Source organism: Drosophila subpulchrella, unplaced genomic scaffold (genome assembly GCF_014743375.2).
Source record: "Drosophila subpulchrella strain 33 F10 #4 breed RU33 unplaced genomic scaffold, RU_Dsub_v1.1 Primary Assembly Seq379, whole genome shotgun sequence".
NCBI classification, from domain to species: Eukaryota; Metazoa; Arthropoda; class Insecta; order Diptera; family Drosophilidae; genus Drosophila; species Drosophila subpulchrella.
The window spans coordinates 400,747-422,843 of record NW_023665600.1 but is presented as its reverse complement, the minus strand read 5'-3'; the positions used below and the strand labels follow the sequence as shown (position 1 = coordinate 422,843).

General features: G+C 40.9%; 1 protein-coding gene across 1 annotated transcript; it reads right to left on the bottom strand.

Annotated features, from left to right (window-relative positions):
• Nucleotides 1–12,482: 12,482 nt before the first annotated feature.
• LOC119561849 lies at nt 12,483–17,072 on the bottom strand. Its single transcript, XM_037875331.1, has 3 exons — nt 16,988–17,072; nt 12,688–12,832; nt 12,483–12,567 (listed from the first exon to the last, which is right to left on the bottom strand). Exons 1-3 carry the CDS (start codon nt 17,070–17,072, stop codon nt 12,483–12,485), a joined length of 315 nt encoding a protein of 104 aa, XP_037731259.1.
• Between the last annotated feature and the right edge of the window lie 5,025 nt (nt 17,073–22,097).

Below are 22,097 nucleotides of genomic sequence, written 5' to 3'. Positions count from 1 at the left end.
GCACAACTATGCAAGACTTAATGCGAAACCAAAATCTACTGATTAAATGCTGGTTTCACAACAATCTAAATAATGACTTACCTAGGGATATCTACGTGGAACTCTAACGGCGTTCCACAGCATAAACTTGAGTTAGCTCAATTCCTACTCAACAATCATATCGACGTAATGCTCCTTTCAGAAACAGACCTTACAAACAAATACAATTTTCAACTACGAGGCTATTCATTCTACGAAACTAATCATCCAGGTGGTAAAGCACATGGTGGGACTGGAATTCTAATCAGAAGCCGTGTTATGCAATTTGCTAAAAACACACATCTATAAATATACAACTAAATACTGACGAAGAAGAAGAAGAAAGTGAAGTGTGTAGTCGAGGTTTTTATCAGGCTCCGAGAAAAGTTTCGCTTCTTAAGACACCCGCACCATAAAAAACACAAACGTACGGCCAAACATCGACGCTGTGCTTACTGACCGTAGAAAACACGGAGGATCTGCAGTGGACCAGCGTACCTCACGAGAATCAGCATTTAGTTTTGCAGAAAGCTAAACTCGGTTTTCACTAATTTTTTCGGCGAAAGTTGTGGAAAACCGGGAAAAGGCAGGAAAGCGCGGATTAGTTGAACCGGCGTGGGAAGAAGTAAACATGACTAGAGGTGGTAACCATCAGCTGGTCGCAGCCGCAGTGAGTTGCATAACACTCAACGAGAACGTTGAACCTATCGGGTAGCGGCCACCACTGAAGGGCGCTAGGTACCTTTTTATTAAAATAGAGCATACTGCTAGGCGGGTAAATAAAAGGTGTTATTAGTCATGTCGAGTTCGGGTGAAAAAGATAACTATTTATCACCGGTGCAGGCATCACAAAAGCGGAAACTGGAGAATAAGTCCCAAAACATTGCAGGTGGAACATCCTTAAAGGATCTGACATCAGCTATGTCGAAGCTGTTCGACATAAATTTAAAAAATCTGCCAGCTAAATCGGACGTCGAAGGGCTTAAGCATGAGCTGAAAAGCGATATTGGGGCTATTTCTCTGCAGGTCAAACAGCTTACCGACGACAATGCGCGGCTCAAAGAAGAGGTTATAAGCCTTCGCTCAGATAGAGAAGCTGATAAGCGAACTATAAATATGTTGCTAGAACAACAAAAGAAAAAAAATGTAGTTGTAAAAGGTCTGAAGGTGGATAAAAACTGCAAATTGGCTGTCAAAACTCTGATTAAAGAGAAACTACAATTAAAAGGTTCAAGGGTTCTGATGGTTCTAGAGGAATGTGAATCTCAAGAAGAAGCGGAGAATATTTTGAAGAATGGCCATAAATTGCGTGGAAGTCAGGTGTTCCTTGACAAGGATTTGACAGTGGAAAAACAGGCGAATAAAATGGCTCTTCAGAGGTAATAAAGTTTCATCTGGCCATTCGCAGGGAAACAAAAGTAAAAGTCCAAAATGACAGTATTAACGTAGACGGAAATTGGATGTCCTTTAATAATAATAAGGTGCTTATGTGGCAAGGAAAACCAGCTGAAACAAAATTAAAGGAAATATACGGAAACAGTTTGGAAATGTCTCACATTAATTATGCGTCCCTAAGCCAAAAGTATAAGTCAAAAAACTAAAAAGAAACATGAATAAATGTAGTAGATGTAGTCCTTTGTTAGAATCTAGTAATGTTGCAGGTGCAAATGCGTATGAAGAGGCCGATACCATAAAGAGACTGGAGATCAGAATATTGTCCTATAACGTGGCAGGAATGAAAAATAAGCTTATATATAATTTTTTCTTTCAGTACATTGCGTCGTTTCAAATTTTCATTCTATCTGAAACATTCCTTGAAGCCAAATTGGATGCTGTCGAAGTCAAATTTAAAGATTTTGTGCTTAGATGGGTGCCCGCCATCCGAACTAGCGCAAGAGGACGACCAAGTGGTGGAATGTTATTTGGAATAAAAAAAGAACTTCACGACCGGAATATAATCAGATTCATAAAAGTAGATGAGACCAATATTATCCAACTGAGGACTGTAGAAAATGAAAACATGCACCTGCTGCCAGTATATATTAACTGCAATCATTGGGAAAAAGATTCTGGGAAGTTATATGAGGTTTTAAACCATGCTCGACTAAATGAAAGTGCACTGATCATAGGAAATTGTAACGCAAGGCTGGGTGAAGCTCAACTTCATGGATTCGACCAACAGTTAGTCACAAGCTCCCTCAATGAAGCCCGTAATGCCAAAAACAAAGTTACAGACGCCAATGGCCGGCACCTAATGTACTTGGTCGAGCTGTTTGGCTTCACGGTGGTCAATAGAAGGTCGGCGAGCGATCCTTTGGGCGATTACACTTTTATGAGAGGTGAAGCGCGGTCCACCATCGACCTATTTATGGCACGCGGTACATGGTAGAAACTATCAAGAACTTCCAAGTGAGCAGTAAAATATTCTCTGACCATCTTCCGTTGGAAGTTACAGTCATTCAAAAACGGACGCAAGCACAGCGCAGCTTGGACTTCTACCAAGTTTGATTTGGCGAAATCGAAAGAGTGAAAACTATAGGACAAAGTTGGACCGAAACCTGGCAACAAATTGTGTGGCAGAGACTTTAAGCAAGAGTGGTACACGGAGCAGTCTGAGGCAGCTCGAATACTTTCTTTCAACTTGCTAGGGCAGGCCAAATCAACAAACGTAGCAAGTGCAGTGGTAATGTATCATGAAGCAAACGCCGCATACAAGTTAACTTGTCAAAACGCTCGGAAGCAATTTTACATTAACCTAGCGAGATCATTGGATTCCATAGCAGATAGCAGGGCATATTGAAGTACTATTAGGAAACTCAATGGAAACTCATTTGTAAAATCAAAGGAAGTTAATGCAGATGTTCTACGAAAACATTTCCGTGATCTTCTAGCGCCTCCAGACTGGACGCTATCGCTGCACTTTGCAATGCCGTTGGTAAAGAATCATTCTTTAGATGGATGTGTGACAGTACTAGAAGTGGCAAATGTACTTCCAATGTTAAAAGAAAGAAAAGTACCCGGGCCTGACAGGATACCATCGGAATTCATAAAGTACGCTACTCCTCAATTTAAAGCCAGCCTTGTCACTGCTTTCAACAAGTTCTTGGGATCGGAAACAGTCCCAAAGAGCTTTCAAAAAGCTACACCCAAAAAAAAAAACAAAAGTATACACTTAATAAGCGTTGTGTTAAAAGTATACTAAAGTTAGTATAAAAATGTAAATATTAACTCAACACTTATTAGTTTCAACTGTATACTTTGTAGTGTAAGTGCTCTACCAAAGAGTATAAAGCGGAAACCTGTAGTGTTATTTTTAAACTAGTCATATTTGACTATTTGGTTTATAATTTATACTTTTGGTTTCAACAAAAACTTGATGTAGTATAAAGAAAATGTAGTTTCAAGTTATTACAAAATAGTTTCATGCCAACACTTTATAGTATTAAGCTTATACTAATTAATATATGAGTGAGACTCAGTAGCATAAATAGTATACTGAACATTAAATAGTTTTTCATGGTGTGAAACTAGGACAATAGCGATTATTCGAACATATATTTTGGTGTAAAACCTGGACAATAGCGAGTATACGAACACAGAAAATGCTACCGGAGTTGGCGTTGTTTGACGCGTTAATGATGACGCGTTATGATATATATCGGTGAGTTTGGTCCAGCATTCATGTGAAATTTGTGCCGAGTCAAGATGTAAGTAAAATATTTATTCTAAAATTAAAACGTTAAATATTATATTGTCCCTGTTGGTAAATATTGTGTGTATTGTGTATTTTCAGATGCAAGTGCTTTGCGCACGCGTACAGATGCATACTGCGAAGGAGCTAACGAACTCGACGTACCGCCTTTGTGCTGTCAGAACAGCGAGTGCCTTCCGGACGATCTCGGACGACGCAGCGCTCGTCATTGCAGGCCAAGTTCCCCTATGTGAACTGGTGCGGGAGCCAAGAACCAAGAGGAGTGCCAGGATGCAGAGCGTCGACAACTGGCAGGCAGCCTGGGACAACTCCAGCAAGGGACGCTGGACGCTGGACGCAAGGGATAAATAGGAAGCACGGACAGGTAGATTTCTACCTCACGCAGGCGCTGAGTGGACATGGTTGCTTCCGAAGCTTCCTTAAGCGCTTCGGACACGACACGGAGAACGGTTGTCCAGAGTGCGGCAGTGGGATTGTTGAGGACGATCAGTATGTCCTATTTTAATGTCACCGCTTCGGGTCTGATCGCCAAATGCTGATGAAGACCACCGGGGCAAGAGTTCGGCCAGCGACGGCAGCCTACGCAGCGAGGGTACTGCGAACGCTGCGTCGCATCGAGAAGGAGAGGAGAGAAGCTACAGCCTAGGTGGCTACCATTGCGCTAAGCAATATATACGTGTTAGGTAAAGGAATATAAAAAAAAAACACGATGGAGCTAAAAACATGTGTTATGTGTGTTGCGCAAAATATGAATATTTATGAAATAATAACAAAATAATATGTGAAATAGTAATAAAAGAAAAACAACATACAACTTGATTTTATTGGGTTTGGGATACCACGAAAAACAAAATAGTAAAAATTTTATACTACAGGCAACGGTGAAATCGTATAAGTTTTGTACGAAATAGGATAAAATGTGTACTAATGATTTCAATAAATAGCTTAAAAAGTATACTACGGCCCTCTAGATTAGTATAATATGTATACGAAATCGTATAAAACGGAGACTACATAGGATAGCTTTTATACTAAATAGTATAAAAAGTAAACTATCAGCATAAATTTCAGCACACTGAGTGAGTATAAATTGTATACTCCTTAGTGTAACTTTGATAACTTCGAAAGTTTCAGTTTAATACTTTGGGTGTCATAGGGTTAATACGCATCTTATCAAGACATTTTTGACACTCAATAGTTTAGTTTTAATGTACGAATAGTTTAGTTTCTATGATCATTTTTTTGGGTGTACCATTTTTCCCAACTTTAAGAAAGGCGACCCGAAAGTGACATCTAACTACAGAGGAATCTCTTTTCAAAATGCGTTAGCTAAAGTCTTCTCTGCGATGCTACTAGAGCGGCTAAAAAACTGGGTAAAAACTACAATATTCTTACTGAATTCCAAGCCGGTTTTAGAAAAGGATATTCGACAGTAGACAACATTTTCAGTCTTACAAGTATAGCAAGGTCATATATCGACGGCGGGAAAAGTTATACGCGTTCTTTGTAGATTTCAGAGCTGCCCTTGACTCTATAGACAGGAGAACCCTAACCTACAAGCTCAGCAATATCGGCATATCAACGACATTTTTAAACGTCCTACAAAGCTTGTACACGGATAACCTGGCGGCAGTATGGGATGGAGAACAACTATCCGAGTGGTTTACCACGGAAGCTGGAGTAAAGCAAGGATATCTACTCAGTCCCCTCCTGTTTTCCCTTTTTTTAAACGACATAACGGATAGCCTGCCTTGCAGTATTCAAATATGCGGATGGGCGATCAAGGCTTTGCTGTATGCAGATGACATTGTGATCCTCGCCGAATCCCCCGTTGAACTGCAAACAATGATTAATGCTCTGCACAAATACTGTTTGTTATGGGGATTGTTAGTAAAACACCGAGAAGTCGAAAGTTCTGATTTTCAAGAGGCATTGGAGAAGGCTAGCACAAAACGAAAAGTGGAATTTAGGGTCTACATATTCAGCTAGAAATTGTCAAGTCGTATAAGGATCTGGGAGTCTGGATTTACCACAACGGTCGTTTCAACAACCATTTACAGGAGAAACTTCGAGAAGCAAAACTAGCCATAAATTGCACATGGAAATCGCTGCTAGGAAAAAAGGACGTTCCAATGAGTAGCAAGTACAAGCTGTTTAGTGCAGCAATGCGGTCAATCCTTTGTTACGGCGTGCAGGTCTGGGGCATCTCACCTTATGAAGAAGTTGAAAGCCTTCTAAGATTGTTCTTAAAAAAAATATTTCGTCTACCCAGATTTACTCCGAACAGGATGCTATATCTTGAAACATGACTGTCGCCGCTGCATATCTTTACAGCTGAAATGCATTTCAGGTATATCCAGAAAGTGGTAACCATGCCCGAACATAGGCTGCAACGAATTCTAGCGAACTTTTTGGTGCAGGAGCGTAAGCAATGGGTCAATGCCGAGACCTACGGAGAAAGGCTACAGTCACAATGGTCGCAATGGGCGAAAAGTATTTTAGTACATATGGACGAAACCTATAGGACTCAGTTCAAAACGGAATCAAGGAGAAGCACAACTCGGTGACTCATAGGTCCCTTAATTATGATCTGAGACTTGATAACTATTTTACTGACGCTTTCACCGTTGAGAAGATCCGTACCATTTTCATGGCCAGGGGAGAAATCCTCCCACTAAGCTATATCCCAAACGTGACAGCCAGCGACACTGTGTGCCCGATCTTCATAGGACGCTGCCCCATTCTACGGGAGATACGCCTGCTGCATTTTGGTTAGGCACAGCTGCAACTGCGGGATGGGCAATGTTGGTCAACTCTCTACAGCTACATCAACCAGGCTCTAAAGTACCGAAACAACATTTTAACGGAAAGCTTTTAAACACTTCATATTATAAACCCAACACGTAACTCAGCTCACCTAGTTGTTAAACTGATTGGTAGAACGATCTGATATCTGGGAAAGACCCGGGAAGTCAGGTGTAGTACACTTTGCAGTTTTGACACTGGGAAAGCGGAGATCGACAGACGGTTAAAACAACCAAGTCGATATATTTCATTTCCTTTTTTAATTCTTGTTTATATAAAAATTTGTGAATCCTTTTAATTGTACACTTGAAATGCCGTTTGTTCAATGTTTTTTTTATAAATAAAGAATACTACTACTACTACTACTATTACTACTACTAATACTGACTACCAACTTACCCTAGCCGTCGTATACTGCCCTCCTCGCTTCACTATAGCTGAAGATGAGTTTATGCAGTTTTTCAACTCACTATGAGACTACTTCTACTACTAGCAGCAGGAGACTACAATGCCAAGCACACACACTGGGGATCTCGTCTCGTGACTCCAAAAGGAAAGCAGCTCTATAATGCAATTATAAAAGCCAAGAACAAGATCGACTATGTTTCTTCTGGCAGACCAACATTCTGGCCGGCAGACCTAAAGAAACTACCCGATTTAATAGGCTTTGTTGTTACCAAATACATTCCTAAAAATCTGATAAGCGCCGAATGCCTTTCGGATCTTTCATCTGATCCCTCGCCTGTCCTGTTAATTCTACTTCGACATCCAGGAACCTTGGAACAATCGTTAAAATATACTTCACAGAAAACCAATTGGGTTAAAAACAGGAAATATATTAGCTAACACATTGAGCTAAGTCCTCATCTCAACGATGAAGCCAACGTGGACAGCTTTATTAATACACTGGAGTCTGGGTCTCGAATCTCTGCAGCTTGAGTTTCAACACCTCAAACTACAAATACACAATGCAACCAAAAGAAGACAAATCTAAAGTCGAACAGCTCGACCTCGAGAGTGGCAATTCCACAGAACGCCACCTGCTAGGCAAAGCTTAAGACATGCCAGCAAGAACAAGCATATGCCCAGCGCCGCTACATACAGCAATTGTCAACATCTAGTACTAAATACTCACTATGGAGAGCTCACCCAACTCTAGGATCACCAAAAGAAACTGTGATGCCTCTTAGAAATCCCACTGGCGGCTGGGCGCGCAGCGATGCATACAGAGCCAGAGTCTTCCAACCAAATCCTCCCACTAGCGAGTTCACTTTACCGACTTTGCCATATAAGCCTCAGCTTCAACATGAGCCAATAGAGTTTCACCCAAACGAAATCGTTACCATCATCAAAAATCAGATTGTAAGATTGGTATTGACGAGACTAATACATTTCACTTAGAATTTTGTATCTAGCATGAAAATTGTGGGCGCCACAGGCTTAGGTGGTTTGTGGGCGTTAGAGTATGCGTGGCATATTCGCGTAACGAACTTGCGCTGCGTACAAGGCTACGGAATCTAAATCTGAGATCCCAATTCTCTATCTTTGATAGTTTCCGAGATATCCATGCTCATGCTTTCGATTTTTTGAAGATTGTGGGCGTTAAAGTGGGCGTGGCAATCGATAGGTATTGATGAGAACAATACATTTCAGTTAAAATATTTATTCTAGCATCAAAACTGTAGGAGCCACAGATTTGGGCGGTTCATGGGCGTTAGAGTGGGCGTGGCACTCTGCTGAAACAAACTTGCGCTGCGTAAGAAGCTCAGGAATCTGCACGCCAAATCTCAAAAGCCTAGCTCTTATAGTTTCCGAGATCTCAGGGTTCATCCGGACGGACAGACAGACGGACAGACGGACATGGCTATTTTGACTTGGCTAGTGATCCTGATCAAGAGTATATATACTTTATGGGGGGAAACGCTTCCTTCTGCCTGTTACATACTTTCCGACGAATCTAGTATACCCTTTTACTCTACGAGTAACGGGTATAATAAATTGCTTAAATGAACATGGGCATGTCCTAGGGTTCATTAGTGCTCAATATCTAGCACGCATTGAGCGCTTTTTTGAGCACCCTTTTGAGAGCTTTTTTGAGCAGCAGAAAAAGCACACGTTCACTACATTTTCAGAGCTTGTTTAAGCAGCAAAAAAGCACATGTTAAGCACCTTTTCATTGCGAAGCAGAAAATATATTTACACTTTTATTAATTTCTATATTTTTTAATTTATTTATTTCATAATTTAAAAATGTTGGCTCGGGGGTTCCCGGTTCTATCGGAGTCGTTGGCACCTCCTCGCCAGCATCTGGGGTCTTCGTTGCCTTCTGTTAAGTGCAGCTTAGATTCTTTACGCACCGCATTGGGGAGGCTCAGAGGCATCTAGTATTAGAAAAAAAATTTGTTTTAAAAATAGAACGAGACAAGAATAAAAACGAGTGAAAGTAATTGTTATTTGTAAGTTTTATTTATAATAAAAAATATGTTACTTTTGGCATTTAAAATAAAAATTCCATATGTCTTTTAAAAATTAAGCTTTCAAATAATAGTTACTTTCGACCCGAATTAAAACTTTGTAAGGCGTGGCCGAAATTTGGGTAGACCTCCAGCTTTTTAGGCTCTGGAACAAGTTCATCGGATAATATGCTTAAAATGGAACGATTTATGATTCCTTTTTTAATGGACTTACCATCAGCTTTGCCAAAAAATATAAGAAAAAAACTTTAAAAACAAGAGAAGAAATTCTGAATTTTTTGTTTTCGGTCACTTGATTTTTTTTTTTTTTTAATTAACATATAAAAAAAACCACACGATGTAAATATATTTTTGTATTATTTATTAAAAATTTTTTTATTTCGCAGTTGCGGGAAATCTAACACTTTACCATGGACTTAAAGTGGAGATTTCTATTTAAATAGCCATGTTTGTTTACGTATACAAAAGTACAAATTGTGGTAAATTGTTATTAATATTCACTTGTAACGAATTTTAACAACAAACAAAGGTTATAAAAACAAACATCTCTTATTTTTGGTGCCAAGACAGTTTGCAGTCAATAAGATTTTTAAATTCTTTCATTTCTTTTATACCCGTTACTCGTAGAGTAACGTCTGTCCGTCTGTCTGTCCGTCCGGATGAACGCTGAGATCTCGGAAACTATAAGAGCTAGGTTTGAGAGATTTGGCGTGCAGATTCCTGAGCTTCTTACGCAGCGCAAGTTTGTTTCAGCAGAGTGCCACGCCCACTCTAACGCCCACAAACCGGCCAAAAACTGTGGCTCCTACAGTTTTGATGCTAGAATAAAAATTTGAACTGAAATTTATTGTTCTCATCAATACCTATCGATTGGCCCAAAAAAAAATTGCCACGCCCATTTTAACGCCCACAAGCCGCCCACAAACTTCAAAAAATCGTAAATATGAACGCGGATATCTCGGAAAATATAAAAGATAGAGAAATGGGATTTCAGATTTAGATTCCGTAGGCTTGAGCGCAGCGCCCACTCTAACGCCCACAAACCGCCCAAGCCTGTGGCGCCCACAATTTTCATGCTAGATAAAAAATGTATTAGCCTCGTCAATACCTATCGACGCCCACAACGCTTAAATCTGTTTACCGCCGGTAGGTGGCGCATTTCAATCTCGCTTTGCTGCTTGCATATCTCCATTTTCCTTTGGTCCCTTTAGCTGAGTAACGGGTATCTGATAGTCGAGGTACTCGACTATAGCGTTCTTCCTTGTTTTATATGCACCATTTGTTGTTTTTTTTTAATTGGTTGTCCTAACATTTACCAAAAAATGTCGCATTATTTAAAAGCCAAGGGTGCCCAAAAGTATAGCTATTTTAATTGCAGGGCCTCCCTGCCTTCACCCGCATTTTTCCAGCTGAGACATGGCGAGAGAGGGAGAGACCAAAAGTACTTTTGGTGCGGTCTCTTTGCCGCCGTTGCGCTCAGCTCTGTCGGCGTCGCTGGCTGCTCTGCCGAGGTCGCAGTCGACTTCGTGATGATTGGGCGCTTATACTCAATTGCGGAACTGCAGGGTACGCACAAAAATACGGCATGTCAAATACACAATTTTTCGGATGCCTCAAATAATGCATTTCAATGTTGCATGTACATCCGCGTCAAACATCTACATGGTGCGGAAGTTAAATTGCTCACTGCAAAATCGAGAGTGTCAAAGAAGTTGGTACCAAGACTGGGACTTTGCGCGGCACATATATATATTTATATATGTGTGTTCTCTAAAGTCTTCAACATACTTCCACACTTGCTAGAAGTAACTTATAAAAATTTAGTTTCACTTGAACCTTTTGTGTAAGGAATCTCTAATCTTAGTCCCAAGAATATACGGACAGACAGATGGATATGGCTAAATCTATGCGGCTAGTGATCTTTTTATTATCTAAGCAATTATGCGGATATTCCACGGCGACACAAATATATATGACATTTACTGGGATAGGGCCGGTTTCTCGAGTCAAAGTCCCTGGTAGCTATCTGTCCGAAAAACTTAAAGACTAGATAAAGTGGTCGTAAAAGCAAATCGCTTTTCTCGACGCCTTTAATTTTTCTGAACGAGAAACAATTACAGAGTGCTGTTGAACATAAAATTGTGCTGTTTAGTGAAAAGCATGGTTGCATTGACTCCTGCACCAGTTGTTTACGTTTAGCATCAGCTCATTTGTTTATGTTTGGTTTGTAAAACTTTGAAAAATGTCCAGAAAGGAAATTTTGTGGTAAAAACGTTTCATTGTTCGAGCAGCATATCCTCATTGATCTTGTGGACAGTGTAAAGCACATTTTGGAAAATAAAAAGAGTGATGCCGTAACATGGATGGAGAAAGCAGGTGCCTAGGAACGTCTTGCTGAGAAATTCGCTGCCCAATCTGGAATAGAACGGACGTGGAAAAATTTTAGGGACAAATATGACCATCTAAAAAAGAGAACCCGAAGTGAATTTGCCGCCGAGAAACTTGAAGGACACCGAACGGATGGGTGAGTCGCACCCTCCACTTCTGTTTCCGCAATCTCCAAAAGGATAGGCAGCATTATCCAAACTTCCGCCACTGGGTTGAAAAATATGTTGGAGGGTAATGGCAAGTATGATGGATGGTTTAAATAACGTTTAGAATATCTTTCTAATCCGCAATATATATTTGTTCGATCGACGATAAGGATAAAAAACCACCTGCTTTGAACGCCGCTAACAGTAATTGCAGCTTTACGATACCAGTTTACTACAGGTTGTAAAACTGAAGTACATTTTTAAATATAAACTATTGTGTTTACATACCTTAATAATTTTACGAATATCCCGAGCTGCAAGTGGATATGCCGCGTAAGGAAGTGGTGTTTCAAGGATGGAATCAAACAAAGCTAAAGGATAAGAAGGAACTGTGTGTCTCTCGAAAGAGAGGAGCAGAAGAAGACAGACTTGCTTAAGCTTCAGCAAGAATACTATAGGATTGAGAACGAGCGAGCTGCAGAGAAACACTCCAGTGTGTGAAAAGAAGAAAAACAGCTGGCTTAACTCCGAAACATAAGCTTAAAAAACGATCTGCTTGAAATGGAGATAGAACAGACAGAAGCAAGGAAGATATTCAAGTTTGCTGATTAATATTTTTTCTTTATTTTTTACTAATACTGATACTTTGTGATACTGAAATCCGAAAAGACTGAATTCATAGTATGAAATAAGTTATAATCATTATTATTGATAATAAAACAAAAAAAAATCGTACGTTGCGAAGTATTCACGAATCAAAATTTGCCTATGTCTTCCGGTAACATCGTTCTTGTTTTCCTTTACCGTTTCATCAATATTGGCAGTTTCTTCTTGGTTTATATCTTCCTCATCAGATATGGGGCTATTTGCCAATTGTGCAAATATTGTGCAAAACTCCGCATGCGACTACTACTGCATTGCCGTGTTTAAAGAAATCCGCTATCTTTTCAGAACCCCAAAGCAGAGTTCGATTGTATTTCGAGGTCGTATTTCTGACTCATTGTATAGTCTCTCAGCTTCAGTTCTAGGATTTAGAATGGGAGTCATCATATATTAAGTGGTTTTTTATCCTCCATCTCCTAAAATATAATGGTTTTTAAATTCGCCGTTGTCGAAACGATACTTAAGGCGACGTTGTTAAAACTGGTGCTGTCGTGAGAAGATCCGAACACTCAATGAAAAGTATAATTTTCTGTTTCGAAACAATTCTCCGTTGTCTCCACCCGGGGATTGTATACGGACATGCGTGCAATCTATTGCACCAAGAACATTGGGAAACTTTGCTATGTCTTAAAAGTCCATCGCTGTGTCTTCCTTGCTCATCAATTCCATATTAATAAATTCCTGGCCCAGCATTGCAATCGCTTCTGATACTTCTTTGACCGCTAGGGATGCAGAGGGAACTCTGAAACCACAGAAGTCTCCTGCTGTAATTAGGAAGCTGCAGCTTGCTTAGAGTCGTAGAGCCTGTTACGTGGGCATATTAGTGCCCGAGTCCTGACAAGGACTTGGGCCGAGGGAGAGGCGTCCGATATTCTGGCACCATTTGCCGGCATAAGCTACGTCGTATTCGGGTCGTGGGATCTTGGTCAGCCTCTCTTCTCTCCAACATAACGAGAATAAATATTAAAAGTGCCTGGAAAATATTATTAGTTCATAAAGTTCGTCAGTCGTCAGTCCACACTGCCCCACAAGCTTAGCTGTCGCTTGATCGCAATACGATCGGGCTGTGTTTTGGCCATATTCCCTCCCCTTCACACGTTCGTGTGCCAATGGATCGTCGCGGGCCGCGCAATACGATCCCATATTGTCAAGGTTGTCCGTCAAAAGTTATGTCATTGTTCTTGACCTACTCCACTTCTCGCGTCAGCACACCCCTTTAATAAAGCTTTAGCACACCATGATTTCGAATACTTTTTCACATTACAACTTTATTAAATAATATTTAGGTCGGCGTGTGCCGGTGTTGAGTAACATGATATTGGCTATTTCATATGGGGGTTAAATTAATTGACAATTATTGTTTTAGCGGAGAGTATCGATTTTACCACCTGTTAAGGTGCACACATCAGCACAATGCTGACTATTCACGACTACAAACGTCACTCAGAGGGCTCTTGCAATTGTCATACAATTACAAGGCTGATACTCGCCGCTGAAAAATTAGCATTTAATTATTATATATAAAAATGGTAAAATGTATAAAAAGAGGAAAGTATATCTAAATGATTATATATATGAAATAATTATTGGATATGGCTACTATTATATGAACTCCTAAAAGATTAATTCTTTGTCTTAACTAGGAAAGTATTAACATTGCCGAAAAACAAATTCTTATCTAAACGGGAAAGGACAATGACCGTTGGTACGGTGGAGATAATAATTGCCTTTTCGGTTTTATTACAATGGGCAAGTGGTGAAAAATCTAGTCGGAAGGTCTCAATATATAAGTACTCTAATTCACTCACTGTTATTGGCAGTTTGGCTTTGGATAACAAGTATAGAATTCTTACGTTAAACTGTGGATCGTTGTTTATAGTCTTGGCTAAAGCTTCTGAAGTGATCATGGTGCACGGATATATATATATATTAATTATAAGAAAGGAACCGTGTTCCGACGAACTTACCCTCCTTTTAATCCTGGGCGATGAGATCTCGACGCTCCGGATCCTGGGCTTTGGGAGATTTTAGAATTGGTTTATACATATATATGCGTGCAAGACTTGATGGTGGTTTACAAAAACAAAACACAAAAATTACGTTACACAAAAAAATAACACTATCGCTGTATAGGTATGTATGTATGTATGCATCGTATGAGAGTTCCACTGCGGCGCACGTCAGTTCCAATGCTCGACCTGGGGCTGGTCGGTGCAGCTTCAATTTCTTGTTCGGCGTGTTTAATTGGGGGTTCTGCTTACACTTGCATTCAGAAATGCATGTACTCGCAAATTGTTTTTGATTGTTTTTGGCAATTCACTTTTTTGTTTATAGTATTTGAGTGCAATTTCTTTATTAATATTTTATTGTTTCTATTGTCTTTTTGCTGCTTCATTCACTGTATCTGCTCGGCTTATGCTCCGATGTGGGTCACCACTTTCTCCAGGGTGTGATGTTGGTCGCGGCGTCTCTGAACAGACCACTTTAAGGATCACTATAACCAGTAGTAGTCCAGCTATGAGCTTCAGGGTCTTGTTGACATCTTGAATATCATCCCTGTGGTCAACGATCTCTACGTGATTAATCACATTGGCGGTGCTGTCGGCCACTTTGGAAGTTTCGCCGTCCATCTTGGGGTCCTTAGGCCATTCACTTGGTTCACTAGTTCATTTCGTCCTTCGGGATTTTGCTGGTTGACTTCCTCCAGATTGTGGTCGATCGCACGACCGGTTATCGGGACTTTCTCGTGGAGCTTTAGCTAGCCCCCCATATTGGATGAATTAACTAGGTGTTCCCACCTAGGGGTACTGTTTCTCTATTTCCCCTATTTTAGGAGTCAACGGCCGGCTGGTGCACTTTGCCACCTTACTGGAGTTCGGTTACGAGCAGGTCGATCGTGGTCGTTGTTCTGGCCACGCGACACCCATGAGTTGTCGAATTGTTACTGCTGTTTTGCCCTTATCAATCGGAGCGTTAGTCATTAGGGGCCCCTATCCTCAACTTATGGCAGTTGTTTTGCCGGGGTTAATCTTGGTATGGGGGAGGGCGAACGTAACAGGCTCGAAGTGATCGATGCGGCTACGCATGGAATGACTTCGCAAAAGAAATCTTCGAACGGCCATCTCTTTAGATCTCCTTCTTCTCCTTTGTTCTTTTCTTAGGCGCCCATTTACGTGTGGCTTCGACCCACTACTTGATGAGCTAGTCGGGCTTATTACTTTATTATTTTATTATTGTACTTGTTTATTATGTTATTATTATATATGCTGAAAAAGAAAAGATTTCCGGCCTCGCACGGAAACATACATACATACATACATATTTATACCTGTAAATAAAAACATGGCTCATAATAAAATATATAATATAATATATAATTTAACGAAAAATAATATATAAATATATAAAAAAAAAATTAGAAGTAAGTAAAAGCAGTGTTTGCAATTACTACTCCGTAGCAGCGAGATGAATACAAATACTGCTATGCTATTTCTATCGCTCCCTTTTTGACGAGAGCCGTAGCAGAGCCATAGCAGGACAACGAGAAAGTATGTGCTCTGCTCTGGTAGCAGTTTTGTCGCTTGAGAAACTGTAGCAATAGCGGTAGCAGAAAATAAAGTTCTGTGCTCTGCGTAGCAGTAACGGTAGCAAAAAAATTGGTAGCGAGATGAGAGCAGAGCACATGCTATTTTTTCATGTGCTACGGCTCTCGCTTGTGTTTTTTTTTTTTTATTTTCTGCACCTTTCTTATGCACCGATTTTCTTTTACTCGTCACTTTGTTGTTTAAAGAAAATAATTTGGCACTTTTGAGTTTTGATTGACTGCGTAAACATGATACCGGCAAAAAAAGTATCAACATTTTAAAATATTACGAGGAGATAGATTCCGACCACGTTAAATGCAAAACATGTTTCCGAGTTATAAAAAACGACCGTGTTTTTAATTTAAAGAAACATTTACAATTGCATGACATCCGACCTGAGCAGCAAGAAAATGATTCTGGTTGCATGCAGACCAAAAAAAACCGTGGAACCTCAAGTAATTAAAGTTAAAATCAATAAAAAAAATTTAATACATTGGTCTTGTCGGAATCTATCTCCTTGTAATATTTTAAAATGTTGATACTTTTCTTTGCCGGTATCATGTTTACGCAGTCAATCAAAACTCAAAAGTGCCAAATTATTTTCTTTAAACAACAAAGTGACGAGTAAAAGAAAATCGGTGCATAAGAAAGGTGCAGAAAATAAAAAAAAAAAAAACACAAGCGAGAGCCGTAGCACATGAAAAAATAGCATGTGCTCTGCTCTCATCTCGCTACCAATTTTTTTGCTACCGTTACTGCTACGCAGAGCACAGAACTTTATTTTCTGCTACCGCTATTGCTACAGTTTCTCAAGCGACAAAACTGCTACCAGAGCAGAGCACATACTTTCTCGTTGTCCTGCTATGGCTCTGCTACGGCTCTCGTCAAAAAGGGAGCGATAGCAATAGCAAAACGAAATACTACGAGAGTAGCGTAGCTTTTCAAACGCTGAGTAAAAGCTAAAAAGTTCAGAATACAATTGCTGAGTGTGTCATAACCATGGTTTTTGACCGGGGGCTACTCAGCTGAAAAGTGAAAAGTTTTGCCAATTCCCGAAGAAAAATATATTAAAAGTATAAGAATTTTTTTTTTTTTTGTTTTGTTTGTTTTTATTATTATTTTTTTATTTGTTTAACATTTTATATTAATTACAATGTTTTAATCTAAGTTTAGCGGCTCTTTCATGATGGCTGCTACTTCTCGCCTCGCCTGGATACCAAGTTGAGGGCTTCGACTGTAAAGTCTTCTGACCGCGCGGTTCATGCGCCGGCTCATTTTCCATGTTTCCCGTTGTATCCGGGCGATGTGTGTTTGGCTCCTTTGTAGTTGCTCCTGGACTCGGAGCAACTGGTTCTGGTCCTCCTCCTGATCTCGGCTCCGGTGTTTTTATCGGAAAGGGTTGGTCCTGGTCCGCCCGGCTATCCCGGTCTTGCCTGACGGACTCCGCGCAAAAGCCGCTTGGTTAGCATCTGCATCTGTCCCGACTTTCTCGCAGAACCTGCAGGTGGCATCGTGGAATTTGATCGGGCAGGATTCTTCCTTCGAAGGATGCTTCCTGTAGAAGTCTGCTTCTTTGCCACACTTATAACCAGCGCGTGTAATGGGCCTCGGCATCCTTGTCCATTCTCGTAACGCCCTCGCGTATCTTTCCGCTGCCGGTTGAATTCTTCCACCGTGACCGCGTCCGGCAAGTCCTCCAGTGTCTGGAATTCCTCTATTTCGTTGACTGCAGCTCGACTGCGCATGTTTCTTCCAGTATTTCTTAACCAGCGATCCACTCTGAGACCCTCTCTTTTGAGCTCCGCTAATGAGGTTATTGGGGATGTTAGCAGCAATCCCCCCATCTGGGAGTTCATGTTGTCCTTTAAGAGCTCAACGAATTCATCTTCAGCGATTTTGTGCTTGAGCTTGAAATGCAAGTTATGCATATCCGAGACATAATCGCTAAAGGTTTCGTGTGGCCCTTGCTTCCTTTCCATCAGTTCCTTGACTTTCACAAGGTCACTCCCGGTAGTGGAAAATGCCCGTCTCATTTCTTGGGTCAATGAGTAGTAGTCAAAATCGTAATCTTCTGCCTTGTCCTCCATTAACTGCCAATACCATTTCGTGGCTGCACCTGCCAACAGAAGATGGAACTCACGAAAGACTTGTTGGCGACTGAGGTCGTACAATTCTTGCAATCGGTCTACGCGGAACAGGAAACTTTCAACTGTCATGCCGCGACCGCTTCCGTCGAACTTCAGGTTCCATCTGTCTAATCAGACGTCTTTTGGTCTTGGTCCCTGAAACGATGAGTTCCGATCGATCTCTGGGTGCAGTTGGTGACTCGTCTCCCTCTCGTTTGTTCTGGACTGCATGTGGGACGGGGTGTCCATCCGCCTGGGTGTTCTTAACCGGTGCATCTGGCTATCGAGCATGTCCTGCGTTACCGGTTCCAGAGGCGGAGTCTCTTGGTATCTCAAGAAGCTGTCCGTTGGATTCGGAACAGTTCGGGACGGCGAAGGCAGTCCCTTCTGTTCGGGTCTCCTGGGTGTCGGAGACTGAAATTCTGTTATTTGTGCTTTCAGCGCTTCTATCTGGGCACTCATTCCACGCTGCATTTCGTTGCTCTGCCTTAAGAGCTCCATCAACCTTTGTTCACGTCGCTCGGCAGCCTCTAAGTTGTCCTCCTCGTGCCTCTGAAATTGGGGAAGCATACTTGATCTCCCTTTCGGCGGTCCTAGGGGTAGATTCTCCCCACCGGCGGCTCCTTCCATTTCAGTGTATTGGTCCAAATTGTTTTCTTCGGACAGGGTATCTACCTGTCCTGGCTGATTCTGTGCGAGCTACCACGGCTCGCTTTCAGATGAGTCTCCTAGCCTTGGCGCGCTTGCACTCCGGGGTTGGTGGTTGTCTCCGCGCGTTGTTGCTCGGGTCACTCTTCCGGTGCTGGGTTGGAATAAGACCTTCTTCTTGGCCCCCTTCATTTATATGATTGGACCTTCTTTAAAGGCCTCCGCTTTCTTTTTATAGATTGTCACTTTGTGCGGATTAATACACGCACTAAAATTTGTCTTCACTTTTTTGCGTTTTGGTATAAAAGGTTCACGTGATTCTTTTCAAAACACCCGGTCAGCGACGTATACGCTGAATAAGTCGACAATAAAAATGTTTATAAACTGGGGGTGCTTCTCTCTGCATCTCAAGTTTCTCTTCGGTCAAGAACCGTCCGATATTTAAGCCCCAAAAATAAAACAAAATAAATATCCCTAACTAGGGGTGTAGCCGCTTCTACACAACGCGGTTCCGCTAAGCTAACATGCCCTTACTTTCCCTTTTTTTAGACATCCAAATGTTCCAAGCGGAATGGCTGTGTCTAGATAAGGAATCTGTCCAAAAACCCCCTCCCGCCAGTCGTCGGAAAACAAGTTGTTTGACCGATCATTCTCGGGCTCCACAACCGTCTCCTATTTCTCTGGACTCGAACCAAGCAAATGACCTGACCAACTAGCCTAATACGTTGTGGGGCGTCGGCCAGAGAAACTAAAAATCGTCCACCGCCCAAATATGTCAAGGGAAACAGCAAAGACTCGAACCAAGCAAACGACCGGACAAATGCCTAGTACGTTGTAGGGCGTCGGCTTTGCGTTTCCTGTCAGTTCCCCCACCCCCATTCTATCCGGGATCGACAAACGAAAAGTAGACCCGCACCGCAACTGCTAAATGCGTTACCGTAATGCTTGCGCTCCTGCTCTTTCTGGACTCGAATCAATTCAAACGACCGAGCAAATGCCTATTACGTCGTGTGCCGTCGGCCAGAAAGCACCTATAAATTGTATTTACGTTAGTTTCAACAAATAGTCGTTCAGCACGTGGTTTTAAAGTATTATAAAAAGGATAACTCATAGTTCTTGGTTTAAGGAAATTCCGGTAAATTTGTCCATGAACAAAACAGGGAATTCTACGATTGTAAAAGACAAAAATTAAAACATCCTAAAGTCAAGCCACTATCCTGAGACGAAGTTCTGATTGAGCGGCCGCTCAACACTGACAGTCACAGAAGTTGGGGACTTTAGAGTTACTAGCTCGACAAATAAGTAGGTACGCGTATATTTAAAATTATTTAATCTCCCTGCTCTATAAAACAGTCAAATTACCTAGGGCAAAAAAAAAATGAAAGCTTTGCCATACTTAGGTGCATCCACTCCGATACCGCAGGCATCGAGATGGTTGACCCCAATAATATTCCTTAAGGAATATGAAAAATCCTATCGTTGGGCGCCAATTCTGTTACGTGGGCATATTAGTGCCCGAATCCTGACAAGGACTTGGGCCGAGGGAGAGGCGTCCGATATTCTGGCACCATTTGCCGGCATAAGCTACGTCGTATTCGTCGTGTGCCAATGGATCGTCGTGGGCCGTTAGTTATGTCATTGTTCTTGACCTACTCCACTTCTCGCGTCAGCACACCCCTTTAATAAAGCTTTAGCACACCATGATTTCGAATACTTTTTCACATTACAACTTTATTAAATAATATTTAGGTCGGCGTGTGCCGGTGTTGAGTAACATAATATTGGCTATTTCATATGGGGGTTAAATTAATTGACAATTATTGTTTTAGCGGAGAGTATCGATTTTACCACCTGTTAAGGTGCACACATCAGCACAATGCTGACTATTCACGACTACAAACGTCGCTCAGAGGGCTCTTGCAATTGTCATACAATTACAAGGCTGATACTCGCCGCTGAAAAATTAGCATTTAATTATTATATATAAAAATGGTAAAATGTATAAAAAGAGAAAAGTATATCTAAATGATTATATATATGAAATAATTATTGGATATGGCTACTATTATATGAACTCCTAAAAGATTAATTCTTTGTCTTAACTAGGAAAGTATTAACATTGCCGAAAAACAAATTCTTATCTAAACGGGAAAGGACAATGACCGTTGGTACGTTGGAGATAATAATTGCCTTTTCGGTTTTATTACAATGGGCAAGTGGTGAAAAATCTAGACGGAAGGTCTCAATATATAAGTATTAATTATTATATATAAAAATGGTAAAATGTATAAAAAGAGGAAAGTATATCTAAATGATTATATATATAAAATAATTATTGGATACGGCTACTATTATATGAACTCCTAAAAGATTAATTCTTTGTCTTAACTAGGAAAGTATTAACATTGCCGAAAAACAAATTCTTATCTAAACGGGAAAGGACAATGACCGTTGGTACGGTGGAGATAATAATTGCCTTTTCGGTTTTATTACAATGGGCAAGTGGTGAAAAATCTAGACGGAAGGTCTCAATATATAAGTACTCTAATTCACTCACTGTTATTGGCAGTTTGGCTTTGGATAACAAGTATAGAATTCTTACGTTAAACTGTGGATCGTTGTTTATAGTCTTGGCTAAAGCTTCTGAAGTGATCATGGTGCACGGATATATATATATATTAATTATAAGAAAGGAACCGTGTTCCGACGAACTTACCCTCCTTTTAATCCTGGGCGATGAGATCTCGACGCTCCGGATCCTGGGCTTTGGGAGATTTTAGAATTGGTTTATACATATATATACGTGCAAGACTTGATGGCGGTTTACAAAAACAAAACACAAAAATTACGTTACACAAAAAAATAACACTATCGCTGTATAGATATGTATGTATGTATGCATCGTATGAGAGTTCCACTGCGGCGCACGGCAGTTCCAATGCTCGAGCTGGGGCTGGTCGGTGCAGCTTCAATTTCTTGTTCAGGGTATGTAATTGGGGATTCTGTTTACACTTGCATTCAGAAATGCATGTACTCGCAAATTGTTTTTGATTGTTTTTGGCAATTCACTTTTTTGTTTATAGTATTGGAGTGCAATTTATTTATTATTATTTTATTGTTTCTATTGTCTTTTTGCTGCTTCACTTCACTGTATCTGCTCGGCTTATGCTCCGATGTGGGTCACCACTTTCTCCAGGGTGTGATGTTGGTCGCGGCGTCTCTGAACAGAGCGCTTGTACATCTTGACCACTTTAAGGATCACTATAACCAGTAGTAGTCCAGCTATGAGCTTCAGGGTTTTTTTGACATCTTGAATATCATCCCTGTGGTCAACGATCTCTACGTGATTAATCACATTGGCGGTGCTGTCGGCCACTTTGGAAGTTTCGCCGCCCATCTTGGGGTCCTTAGGCCATTCACTTGGTTCACTAGTTCTTTTCGTCCTTCGGGATTTTGCTGGTTGACTTCCTCCAGATTGTGGTCGATCGCAGGACCGGTTATCGAGACTTTCTCGTGGGTGAAGTTGATCCTAG

Coding starts and splice junctions, on each gene's coding strand:
- LOC119561849 (XM_037875331.1), bottom strand. CDS start 17,072: ATGGAAAATGAGCCGGCGCATGAACCGCGCGGTCAGAAGACTTTACAG. Junction 12,833..16,987: donor GTATCCAGGCGAGGCGAGAA/GTAGCAGCCATC, acceptor TGGACTTTTAAG/ACATAGCAAAGTTTCCCAAT. Junction 12,568..12,687: donor ATCTTCTCACGACAGCACCA/GTTTTAACAACG, acceptor TCTAAATCCTAG/AACTGAAGCTGAGAGACTAT.